At 48.3% G+C, this 12,157-nt stretch overlaps 1 protein-coding gene across 19 annotated transcripts in view; it reads left to right on the top strand.

The window, feature by feature from the left end:
• The window catches only part of PTPRS (protein tyrosine phosphatase receptor type S), a 149,204-nt gene that overhangs the window by 89,602 nt on the left and 47,445 nt on the right, over positions 1-12,157 (top strand). For 11 of the 19 annotated variants that reach the window (XM_032092824.1, XM_032092822.1, XM_032092821.1 and 8 more), the window contains 3 exons: positions 9-26; positions 2,411-2,521; positions 4,780-4,791. In XM_032092824.1, the coding sequence (XP_031948715.1) occupies positions 9-26; positions 2,411-2,521; positions 4,780-4,791 (141 nt within the window). The remainder of the gene's footprint in view (positions 1-8; positions 27-2,410; positions 2,522-4,779; positions 4,792-12,157) is intronic. The other 8 variants (XM_032092830.1, XM_032092820.1, XM_032092819.1 and 5 more) reach the window with 3 other exon arrangements.

Here is a 12,157-nt window from a genome sequence, read left to right as displayed (position 1 = left end):
CTTTGCAGAAGGTACACCGATCCGAGGTAAGACACCGCAGCTCACTCACTCACCCACTCTCCAAACACTTCTCTCCACACAGATCCCGTTTCATTGCCCTGTGCTCAATACAGATTCGTGTTGTTGTTATGTTTTCTTGTCCTGCTTCACCTCTGAATATTTCTTTTTTATACCTGTCTTTATTTTATCTATGGTTATAATGTCCTTTTTTGTTTGCTGGGTGCACTTGGTAATACTGATACTGTTATTCTAATAACGTCTCCAGCTGTGCTGCCTCAGATTTATGGCAGAGTTTTAAGAGCTAATCTCTCCAGGACTATGAAGGACTGAAGTTTATCTCGAGCATTAAATGCTTTCAAAGCTTGGTAAATACTTAGGACCTTCTCTTGATTGGTGCAAAGTGCTTCCAAGCTGCTGATGGTGATGAGAGTTTTCCAGTCCTTTGCTCAGGCAGATCTTCAGCACTCACCATCTCAGCGTACTCATTTGTTTGGCTCCAGAGCCTCTTTCCACTTCCTCCCCACTCTCTTACCCTTAGGTTTCTCTGGGAAGGATCCATGGTAAGTAGCTTCTGCACTGTCTCTTTAATGGAGTCAAAAATTGACCTCAAGCTGCCTGAAAGGCAGGAGGAATTGGGTGTGCACCCCTTGGAAGACCCTGCTTTGGTTTTGTCTCCACTGGCACATTTAAAATTCCATAATTCTCTGCTGGTAAAAGCAACAGGAGGTGCTGTAGGTGAGATTTACGTTTTCACACATCATCTCTGTCGGCTCCTGACAAGTGCTGAACGCTCCTCACCCTCTTTGCAGCCTCATTTCTGCCATTGCCTTGACCAGCAGAGCTGCAGCGGGCAGGGAGGGAGAGTGAGCCCCTATTCCCCTGGGAAAGCTGCCCGCTGCAGTCCCTGGTTCCCTTCCTGCTCTGGAGTGGGGCTTCATCTCCCCTGGGTGCTCTCAGGCCAGTGATGCTCATGAGCTGCACAGAAAATGTATCTGAAACCAATGGAAACAACCCACAGATTTGTCCAAATTAACAGAAATTTCTGGGAAAACTCACCAGCCAGCTTTCCACCCAAATGGAGCTCTCCAACAGCAGAGCTGTAATTCCATATGAAATATGCTCAGCTGGATGCTCAGTGGGAAGCTCCAGCCAGTTTGGGTTTTAACTCCTGTTGTGCTGAAATACCCGCAGATTCTTTTGGAATGGATTTTGTTTGGTTTACTGGCTTCGGTGAGGGTTTTGGGGGTTCAATTCTCTCTGTTCTGCCTTTGGGAGCTCCCAGGCACAGGGGATGCCGTGGGGAATTGCACTCACACCCCATCCCTGTCCCAAATCCTCTCCCAGCCCCACGGCCCCCCAGCAGCATTGTTCCCACCCACGCACACGCAGAGGAACGTGAGCTCTGTGTCCTCCTCTGTGAACACGCTGGTTTTTCCTTCCTGAAAAGGCTGTATCTGCAACCAACAATGATCTCATTTGCACTCCTCTCACTTAAGATTTTATCAATACTATTACACTGAGCTGGAATTGTTTGGTTTTCATATTTAGGTGGGGGTTTTTTTTCCAGAGATGGGAGTTAAGAGTCTTACCACATGTGAGCTCTGTCCATATCTGTAGTATAATCATGTACTCCTAATACATAAAACATTTGAGAGCCTGTTGAATTATTTATGTAGTATGTATTTTAACTGGGGTTTTGCAGGGATGAAGCCTTCTGAGGTAAATGAGGCAATTTTCTTCCATGTAGTTCCATGCTGCATCTCTCTGCATATTTGCTGACAGGAATCTTTGGTTTGGGCTCTGGGTATATTCCTGTAGCCTGCAATAATACACAAGTTTAAGAAAAACCTTAATCCTTTTGGCCCAGATGATGTAAACCATGCAGGCAATTTTGAAGTTCCAATGCAGTATTTACAGGGTTTTCCCTGGGGAGTATTTACTATCAGTAAGGTGCTTTTCACAGGGGCTCTTATCTCCCGTAGACTTCCTGAGGAGCAGGTATTGGGCACAAAACAAAAGCAGCAGTGAAAGAAATTCTCCAGGCAGTGGGTGACAAAGCCTTTCACTTTTATGGTCACTGCTTCAAATTGAGCAAGGGAAAGTCAACTGCCTGCTGATGGATTTCTGGGGATCACAGTAATATGGATTATTGAGGCTGATTTCGGGAGTTCTGGTGCAGAACGCCTGCATTGCAGAAGCCACAAAACTTGGTGCTTTTGCTGATGAGTTCAGGACAAAGAGCAACACCCACTACAGAGAGAGGATTAAATTTTCTCATCATGTTGGGTCCATGTGCGGCCCCAGCCCTGAGCACAGCCAGGAGCCAGTGTCCACTGGGGCTGCTGACTGTCTTCAAAGCCAGCAGAGTGGTGATGATGTGTCTGTGCTGCCATCTCTTCTCCCCTCACAGGTGGGCTGCAGATCGAGAGCAGCGAGGAGACGGACCAGGGCAAGTACGAGTGCGTGGCCAGCAACAGCGCCGGGGTGCGCTACTCGTCCCCCGCTAACCTTTACGTGAGAGGTAGGGAGCACAGCGGCTCACTGGCACACACCCTCCGGGCTCCCCTCCCAGCTGCCCATCCCGCCCGGCCCGAGCAGGGGAAGCGCTGGTGGGAGCGGGCAGAGGCGCGGGGGGACCCCGGTGCACCCCCAACTCCCCGGCGCCGCCCCGCCACCCTTGTGGGGCAGCAGGGCAGGGCTGGCTCACCCACGGCCAAGTCAAGCGTGACCCAAGAGAGTGCAGCCCAAAACCTGCCAGGGCCAGCCTGCAGAGCCCACAGGGGAATGACTCCCTTGGGCTGCGGAGAGGCCAGAATTCCCCTTTCTCCCGAAGGATCCCTGCTCTCTGGAAGCGGGATGGTTTCAGCTCTGCTGGTGTGGGTGTGAGAGGAGGGGAGGACCCTCTCAGCCCCCTCCACGGAGCTCTGTCTTCCTGGGCACCACCAGACTGCAGCAGGAGGGTGCATTGTCACTGCCCCCCTCAGTCCCAGCTGCTTTTCCCTCTGCCAGCAGTAATTTGTCACTGGTTCCTTGGGCACAAACGCTGGGCACAGAGCTGAGGACACCAGCAGCCATCCCTGCCCCAGTGACAGCCCCTTCACCCCATAGCAGGGGAACACATGACAGGGGGATTGGCTTCTGCTCCATGCCCCCTCGATGTTCTCCCATCCCATGGGCCAGCAGCCTCTCCATGTTCTCTTATTTTGTTCTCTCTGACCTGTAATATTTTGTGTGTAGCTTTGGTTTAACATCTTTCCACAGCAAAAAGCCTTTTGGTAATGAGAGAGCAGGGCTGGTCCTTCTCGCTTTTTTTTTAAAAAAAAAAAAAAAAAAAAAAAATACCATTGGGAGGAAAACAGGAAAGTTACATCCCAGCAAACTGTTCCCATTTCCATCCCATCGACAGAGGAAGCGCCTCCCACCTACACTCACGTTAATCTGCAGTCCAATGCAGAGCCATGCTCCTGTGTGCACTCCTTTCTCTCTCTCTTTCTCTCTCTCTCGTGTCTCACGCTCACTAAATCACATGCACATGGAGAGAAGGCTTTTAATAATTTAATGTTTCCAAGCTAAATTTTTAAATAGCCTTTTGTGGCCAGCTGGAAAATTGCGTTTGAAATTTGCCCTGTTGCCTGGGCCCCGAAATTCCGCTTTTGGGAACGTGAATCTGGATCTGATACTAATTCAGGGCTGAATCCATTGCAGACAGCTTAGCTGGAATGGTTTGGGTTCTTAAAAAAAAATTAAAAAGAAAAGAAACAGGAAAAATGTGGGGATTTTTCATTATTGTTTTGTTTATAAATTTCCTCTACTTTTCTGGCCACTCGGAAACTACCCAGGAGACAAAGGTTGTAACACGGTGTTGTCTCCACACCTGGATGAGAGGGCTCCAGGTGATAGCCCTGTTCCTACCCCAGTAAGCCCGTGTGTACCTGGGCCAGCCTGCAAACCAGCACTAACCTGCCGAGAGAGTGCAGAACACAGCGTGTGCCAGCTCGGCCTGTGGTTTGGGTGTTTTTCATGCTGTTTAATTCCTTGTTTCTTGTGTGTTAATATCGTGGAAAGGTAACAAATTTCTGAAATGGATTTGCTTTGGTGGGAGGGAGAGTTCATGCACATTTTTCTTCCCGTTTTTTGTTTTAAAAGAGTCTCGAGCACTCTTGTGTTTCCAATTGACTTGTTTCTCCCATAACATGCTTGTCTCTATAGACCACCTGGGATAGGAGTTGTAAGTTTGAACATTGCAAGGAAATGGTTTGGTTTGGTTTTGCTTTTCTTTTCCTTCTTCTAATTATTTCTTTTTTCCTTATTCAGTCCCATGGTGGAGTCAGAGTGAGCAGGGCTGGGTGTGGGGCTGGGGGGAGCAGGGGGAGCGGGGACCCGGCCTGGGCTGCTCCGTGCTGGGGCTGCTCTGCCCGGGCGGCTCCGCTCCCCTGGTCTGAGGAGCAGAAGGACTGAAGGGAGGGAGAATCCTGCCTGGGGTCAGCATCCCTGTGGGGGGCTGATTCTGAGCTAGGATTGCTCCCAGCCTGGCCTCCCTGCAGAGCTTGGTTGGGCTTAAAGGGATGGGAGGGGGAGTGTTAGGAAGGCAGGAAAGAGGGTCGTTACTATCTTCATTTTTTTTCCTTTCTTTTTATTTTGGTTAAGAGAAAAAAAAATCAATCAATTTGCAGCTGACAGCCTTGAGAAGGCCTTTTTTTACTCTCTCTGTGTTTCCCCTATTTTTCTCTTCTCCTCATGTCATTGTGTTCCGCATCAAACCCCCTTAACATCCCTCAGAGCTACGAGAAGGTTGGTGTGGTTTTTTTCTTTTTTACTTTCTTTACCCACATTTTTACATTCGTAAGAGAAAAAAAAAATGAAAAAAATTTTAAAAATGAAAAGAGAAAAAGCAAGAAATCTTTAAGATGAGCGAGACCCGCGCGTTCCCGGGTCTCGCGGAGATGAGTTGAGTTGCATTGTGGGCCTCTCTATGCATCCTTTGGTAATGTTGCTGAGTTCTTGCACTTTTTTGTCGTCATGGTTACCTTGCCGTTTGGACATTGGGCCTGATGCATGATAGGAGAATGTAACAATCTTCTTTGCATGCCACTTTTTAAATTAATTATGAATTATTTTTTCAGTATATAAATATGTATAGTTTCTTTTCGTTATACAATTCTGGTTTCTTTGAAGTGGATTTACTCTTACTTTCCAAATTTTTTGGTTCTGTTGGGTTTTTTGCTTTCTCTTGATTTCCTGTTTCTGTTTTGATTGGTTATGCTGTGCTGTAGTTTATTCCAAACGCATTGTGAGAAGCCAGTGTTCCTGCCCACCCGGTGGTAACTGAACTCCTCAATCCCTCCAGGAGGAAAGGAGTCACACAGCTCTAACGCCTGTCCATGGAAGCCCTGCTATTTGGGACAAGCCTTTGTTTTGGGGGAGGGAGGGATCTGGGAAGTGGAAAAGATGGTGAGAACCCAGGGGGTCATTCCAAGAGTTAGAGCAGACCCTGGGTCACGTTGTTGCTTATTTATTTCTTGAGGTGTGGCTCTTGTTCCACCTCCTGCACACAAAGAAAAGCCCTGGCCCTGGTCCGAAGGGCTTCCCCAGAGGTGGGAGCTCGCTCCCTGGTCACTGCCCAGTTCCCTCCAGTAACACCAGGATCAGGGGGCTGTCAGCACTGACAGAGAGGTTCCTGCTGCTCCCAAATCCCACGCTGTTCTCTCCTGGAGCACCCATGAGTGCATGGAGAGCCCATGGCCAGGCAGAGCCTGGCAGAATCCCTTGGAGGAGGTGTCACCTTGTCCTGGGAGTGCTGGGAGGGAAGAGCAGCCAGGCAGCTGCCTCCTGGCTCTGCCTCTCCCCATTTTCCCTTCCTTCCCTGTGATTTATCCATCACTGCCTGGTGCAGGCGCCTTGAAACCCAGCCAGGCGCAGCCAAGGTAGAGCCCTCCTTCCTGAAGGAGCGTGGGAAGAGAACTGCAGCTGTGCAGGCACTGGAGTCGTGCTGGGGCACATCTGGCAGCTGCAGCTATTGCAAACAGCAGCAGCAATCTGGCCGGTGACATTGGAGCTGAAAATGCCTCTTTTCCCTCTTCTCATCTCCCTGTTTATCCCCAAGAAGCTCCTGTTGCCTCCCATGTGTGCATCCCAAGCGGGTGAGGCACATGGGAGGGTGAACAGGGGGTTTGCAGTGTGTCAGTGGTACCAGTGGTGCTTGGTGCTTTCCCTGTGCAGAACCGAATGCCAGCCCTTTCCGTGGATATGCCTTTCCCTCTGCCCTCAGTCCTCACCTCTCAATCAGCTACCAAAGGAGTGGCTTTCCTAGGGCACAGGTATTAAAGCTGTGTGATTTTTGAGAAATCCAGTGCAGTATTGACACAGTATCTGTCTCTCTCTTTCTCTCTCTCTCTCTCTCTTTCTCTCTGTCTGTCCTTCTCTTTTTTCTTAAAATGCTGAGATTTCAGTGCTCGGACCCTCAGTGCTGGTATTCTCCCCTCCCCTTCCGAGTCTCTCCCCTCCCCGTAGGTACCAGGGTACCACTCCCAAATGCTGCGCTCTTGATAATTCTCTGGGAAGAGACCAGCTCTGGCTCTTCTGACTTGGATGCCAACAATAGCCAAAAAACATCCCTCAGTCCCAAGGCTCTTTTTAAAGAAAGAAAAAGAAAAAAAGCTTGTTCTATTAAAAAACCCAAACAAACAAACAAAAAAAAAAAAACAAACAAAAAAAAACCACCAAGAGAAAAGAAATAGCCTTTGAAACAAGGTTTTCCCATCCCACCTCCCTCCTGCCTAGGACTAAAAGGTGATAATCACTCCTAATTACAGGATTTTCCTTCATGACTAGGAGTTTGAGTTTCAGGATTTAGGTGCAATTAAAAAGGGATTTATACACCATTATTTTTTATTTGTTTATTTTCTCTTTTATAAAGTATTTCTAACATGGCCAAACTGCACTGCTGCTGCTAAGAATCTCTTGTGATCTGAGAAGGCTTGAAGATTAAATTCTTCCTTAAGAGCCAATAAAAAACAATAATAATGATATCAACAGCAATAAACTAAACCTAAATGGGAGGTAATCATGATAGGCTGGAATGACACTGGGTGAGGAAATAGAGATTTGATACCTGGCTAGAAGAGGTTGTGTGGTTTGCTAAGGTTCTGGTCTCTGAGCAGCCTGGTCTGGTGGAAGGTGTCCACTGGCAGGGGGTAAGAACAGGATGGGCTTTAAGGTCCTTCCAGCCCAAACCATGGGCACCGTCTTGGAATTACTGGTTAAGGGTTTGCCTCGTGTGTTATTACAGGTCAGATCATGCCATGGGGATGCCCTAGGTCAGAAGCAGAGGTATCTTTCTGGAGACAAGAGCAGGTCAGAAGCAGGTGAGGTGACCTCTGCCACCAGCCCCGGTGTGTGGAAGTTCAGGCTGAGCTGTCCAGGGTTCACCTGTGGTCGGCGAAAAGATGGTTCTAGGGGCAAGTCAGCACCTCAGTGAGAATCCTGGTTTTTGTGTGAGCCATACAGCTCACCTGGCTTTCAAAAGTCTTCTTGGATGCTTCTCTGTATCCCTAGGGACACAAATGCCATCAAACTTGTGGCCCATAGTGATTGCAGGAAAGGATGGATTCAAAATCCTGCGAACTAAGAGCTGTCTGCCCGTGGTGGTGTTTGAGAGGCTGCCCCATCCCTGGAAGTGTCCGAGGCCAGGTTGGCTGGGGCTTGGAGCAACCTGGGATAGTGGAAGGTGCCATGCCAGGGGTGGCACTGGATGATCTTTAAGGTCCCTTCCAGCCCAAAGCATTCTGTGGTGTTTTTGTCCGTAATCAGGGACCACATGAGGGGCTCAGCCATTACCCCGGCGAGGGCACGAGTCCCCTCACCCAGGACCTGTGGCCACAGCTGGTTTGTCCCCTGAAAATGGAGCACTTGGCAGCTCTCCTCTTAATTTGGGAAGCTGCAGGCAGCCACCTTGATTGCTCTGGTTTGATCCCAAAATCCGGCTGCTGGCTGGGCTGGAGCCCTGTGCGTAAGGACCTCGTGTCCCTGTGCTCCTCCACGTCACAAGGAGAAGGAGGGATGAGCCGTGTGGGCTGTGCCTCAGATCTCCCGAGCATGCAGAGCTGCTGCTGCTGGCACAGGACACGTTGTCGTGGTTGAATTTAGCAGAATTATGAATTTTCCCCTTTTTCACACAGTGGGGCCCTGTCAGGAGGTACCAAAGGCAGCAGCTGGGATGCTGCAGGGATAATCCTTTCTGCTCTCTGCTCGGGCTTCTCGTGGCTCTGCTCTTTTCCAGCCCAGGGAGCTGTAAATGGCTCAACAGGCATTTAAAGCAGCCCAGTGCCCGCTCAGGCCCTGCCTTTGCTGCCTGTCACCATCAGCACAAGCTTTGTCACCCCGAGCCAGGTTCTGCAGCCCAGGTCCTGCTGAGAACGTTCCCAGTAACTCCCAAGGCTCTCTGGAAAACCCCAGCTCATTGAGAGACCAAAGATGAAACCAGGCCAGGGCAAAGCACGTAAGGGCTGAACTAGTGGAAATCAATTAAAATAAAACCCTCAGAAAGGGCAGGAATAGTGTGCTGAGCACCTCAGGAAATAAAACTTCAAAATAGATTAAAATGTGACTAATTTAAGCAGTAATTTAGCCTGTAGCCTGGGTTAAGTTCGGCTCATGAGTAATTTGACCATCAGACCAAAGCTGCTGGTTGGTTCCAGGTGGAACCATTGCTGAGCTTTTCCCTTTCAATCCCACTTAGAGGTTGAAGCAAATAATTCCACTTGCACTAGAGATTTAACAAATAGCCACAAGGTCAAAACAGTCATTGGTATTTTAAACTGTAGGAATTTTAATACCTTTTTAGACTAGATTGATAAATTCTTTAATGGAGAAGGAGAGAGGCAGAACCACCACTGGGCTGTACAGGTGCCTCTGCAGTGCCCAGCTGCCAGGTGCTGAAACTGAGGGATGGAGAGTTCCGGGATGGTTTTTAAGGGTTATTTTAGCACTTCTGTGGGTGGGGGAGCGCCCTGTCCATGTTTGGGGTGTCCTCAGCTCTGAAATTCTAGTTCCAAACCAAACCAAGCAAACAAAAACTTCACTGTGTTTCTGCAGAAGGATTTCTCAAGGGTATCAGGAAATGGAAATGGATACAAAAAGCCACCCCCCCAAAAAAAACAAAATCCAAACTGTGTATATATCTATGTATATACTTGACTATCTCTCTATAGAGGGCACTTTGCAGGAACACTGTGCTGTACTGATCTCGAAATCTCTGCCTGCCTGTGTCTCTTACACCTTTTGCATCGCTGTTCTCTTTGTTTTAGGGGAAAAAATTAGATTACACCTTGTCAAATTAAAATAACAAAAACTAAAACAGTCAAGTCTGTGTTTAAAATTACAGAGCTGTTTGAAAAACAATTGGATTCTGATGATTTTCTGTTCAATCCTGTAAAAAACAACAGAAAAAAAAATAATAATTACAAAAGACCAGAGATGTTCAGCCAGCCTGTCGCTCAGCTAATGTGGTTTTCTAAGTGAAAAGTAACAATTATTGGGAAGGTAATGGATTTCCTCCAGACCAAATCCAAGCCTTGGTCTCATTCTTTATTTATCTACCTATTTACTTATTTATTTTTATTTACCGTGAAGGAAATGAGGAAGGAGATGGCAGGAGGAGGGAAGTTTCTCGTCCTGTGGAGGGGCGGAGGTCGGAAATCCAAACCCCAACAAGGTCTCGCCCCAGCGGAACAAACCTGGAATTGGAGCGGGAGAGGGAGGAGGCAGAGGCGGCTGCACGGACACGCAGGGGCAGGGACAGACCACATTTGGGAGGGGAGGACAGGTGTAATCTAAGCTTCACTAATAATGTAGAGGCTGCACATTATTTTGGCACCCTTTCCCCTACCCCTCCTCATTTTGGAGCAAGACGGAATGACTCCTGTCTCCCCAAAATGGCCAATAATGTCCGCCTTCTCACCTCATTTGGAGCAGCAGCTTGCTGAGTGTCAAAATGTTTAATACCATTTGGTTTTGTTTGGTGCTTTCAACCAGTCACTTCACTTTCTTTTGTTTCCTTTTTCAATTAATTCCTTCTTTAAGGTACAAGATGCATTTCTCTTTGAGTTGGTTTAATGTGAATCGGGGTTTGAAGTGACAGGTTCTCGTCCAGGACATTCTCCTTCCCCCACCTCACTCCTCCTCCAACATTTTTTCTCTCTGGGGGAATCTGGAAGGGGCTTTAAAAGAGCAGCTGGTGGGTTTCCTCAGCACAAACTGGTTGGCTGGTCCTCAGGTTCCTCTCATTAGCAGCACCATGGGAGCACATTTTAAAGATGAATTCTGGTGTTGCAGAAGTCAACCCTGAATCTCCCAGTGTCTCTTCCAATCAGGTCTGTAAATGTTGCAGAAACACCTCTCACCCTGTGGACCCCGAGTGGTGGTGGTGGGGAGCCTGAGCCATGCTGATTGGGACCAAAAAAGCCAAAAATGCCACTCACAGAACACAAACTGGGTCAACCTCTGCCTCCGTGAGCAGCAACAAAACCAATTTGCTTCCCAAGGGTGTGAAAAGTTATGGATCTGTTCTGTTTCTAAAAAAAGAGCACAATTTGGGGTGCAGATTTGCAGTGTGAAATGGTTATCCAACAATTAAACAGACTCATAACTAACTGCGCTTAAGAAAATTTCCTGTGCCTCCGAAATGGCTTCTGTGTTGAAATAATTTAACTTGCATCCCAAGCATCCAGCTCCAGTCCTGGAATCTGGTTCTATCCGTAACAAGCTGTATCCTTGTTTGAAAAAAAAAGCTCCTGAGAGTTTTTTGGCCATGGACAATGTCTGTTTGTGTGTGCCTGCTTGTGTGTGTCCGTCGGGAGCTGTTGCACATGGAGCATGCACATCTGTGTACGCATGCGGGGTCTGGCAAAGCTGTCCTGGAAACCAAACGCCTCTGGAACTCAGGGAAGGTCCTTCTTGTACCAGAAACTGGGAAAAGTATTATTAGAAAGGTGTCTATAAAGCAGAGCCCTGACTGCCCCATCCCAATGTTTCCTTTCCAGAAAGGGCAGCTCCGTTCTTCCCGATCCTTTGAAAGTGTTCCATAGCAAAACTGAAGGAATCTCTTCACCCATTTTTTTTGTGTCAAATTCCCCTCCTTCAGCTGCTGTGGAGCTGGACCCAGAGCTGAAATTTGTCTTGATGCCATCTCCAGCTTCCTTTCCACCACGGCTCTCCTCCTCCTGGGCCTTGACCTAAAGGCTGACCCAGGGATTCTCAGCTTGACAAATTCCCTGTCTCCAGCCAAATGCAAGTGTAGCAATTAAAATAAACAGCAGCCTGATGGCTCTGGGTAGCCAGAGATGAACCCTGTAACTGTTGTGGTTGTCACAGCCCTGAGCCATCACAGGGCTGTATCCAGGGGACTCTCTGAGGTCTCCAACATTTAATTGGAGTTCTTTTCCCATCCTAGGTCAGTGTGTGGATGTTGGTATATCTGTGCACACAGGAGAGTGTAGATTTTTTTAAACCAGGATGCACCAAGGAAGTGCTGCTGCCTGTTTTGGGCTTGTATCAGCCCCAGTCCAAATTCTCCCTTCTTGTGGAACAGGCGGTGCCCAGGGCTGGCATCCAGGGGTGCTGGGTGCTTCCCTTGGAGAAAGACAAATGCCATTAAAGTGATGATCCCTGAGACCCCCGGGGCTGACCTGCACCCCTGGGAGCTATCAGGAGGAGGGGAGGGCTGCTCTGCAGATTTTTGGGAATGTGCTCTGCGCAGCCCCTGAGCTTGTGTTTTGTGAGTGGATTTCTCCTTTCCTGCCCAAAAACCACAGCCAGGAACGGTCGGTTCCCTTCAGACTCCGATTCTCAGCACTCCGCCCTACATCAGATGATGCTTTTCAGTTATTAAATTCTGGTTTGTTCTTTCTTTTTTCTTTTCTTTTCTTTGGTTTTTTTTTCCCTTTCTCTTTCAGTTGGGTTTCATTTCTTTGCGATTAGCTTCGGTTTGGATTAATTGTCTTGTTCTGTTCCCATGACAACTCAGTGTTTGCATCCCACCTGCCGTTGTTTGTTGCTGTTGATGCTGTTTGCTGACCGGATCTTGTCCGGATGTGTCTCCCCATTCCTCCTCACCTTTCCCACCTTGCCTCCCCTCTCCAGAAGGTTACATACCAGCCCC

This window comes from Corvus moneduloides, chromosome 28 (genome assembly GCF_009650955.1).
Source record: "Corvus moneduloides isolate bCorMon1 chromosome 28, bCorMon1.pri, whole genome shotgun sequence".
In the NCBI taxonomy this organism is placed as follows: domain Eukaryota; kingdom Metazoa; phylum Chordata; class Aves; order Passeriformes; family Corvidae; genus Corvus; species Corvus moneduloides.
The sequence above is the reverse complement of the archived record's forward strand: the minus strand, read 5'-3'. Positions and strand labels throughout refer to the sequence as shown.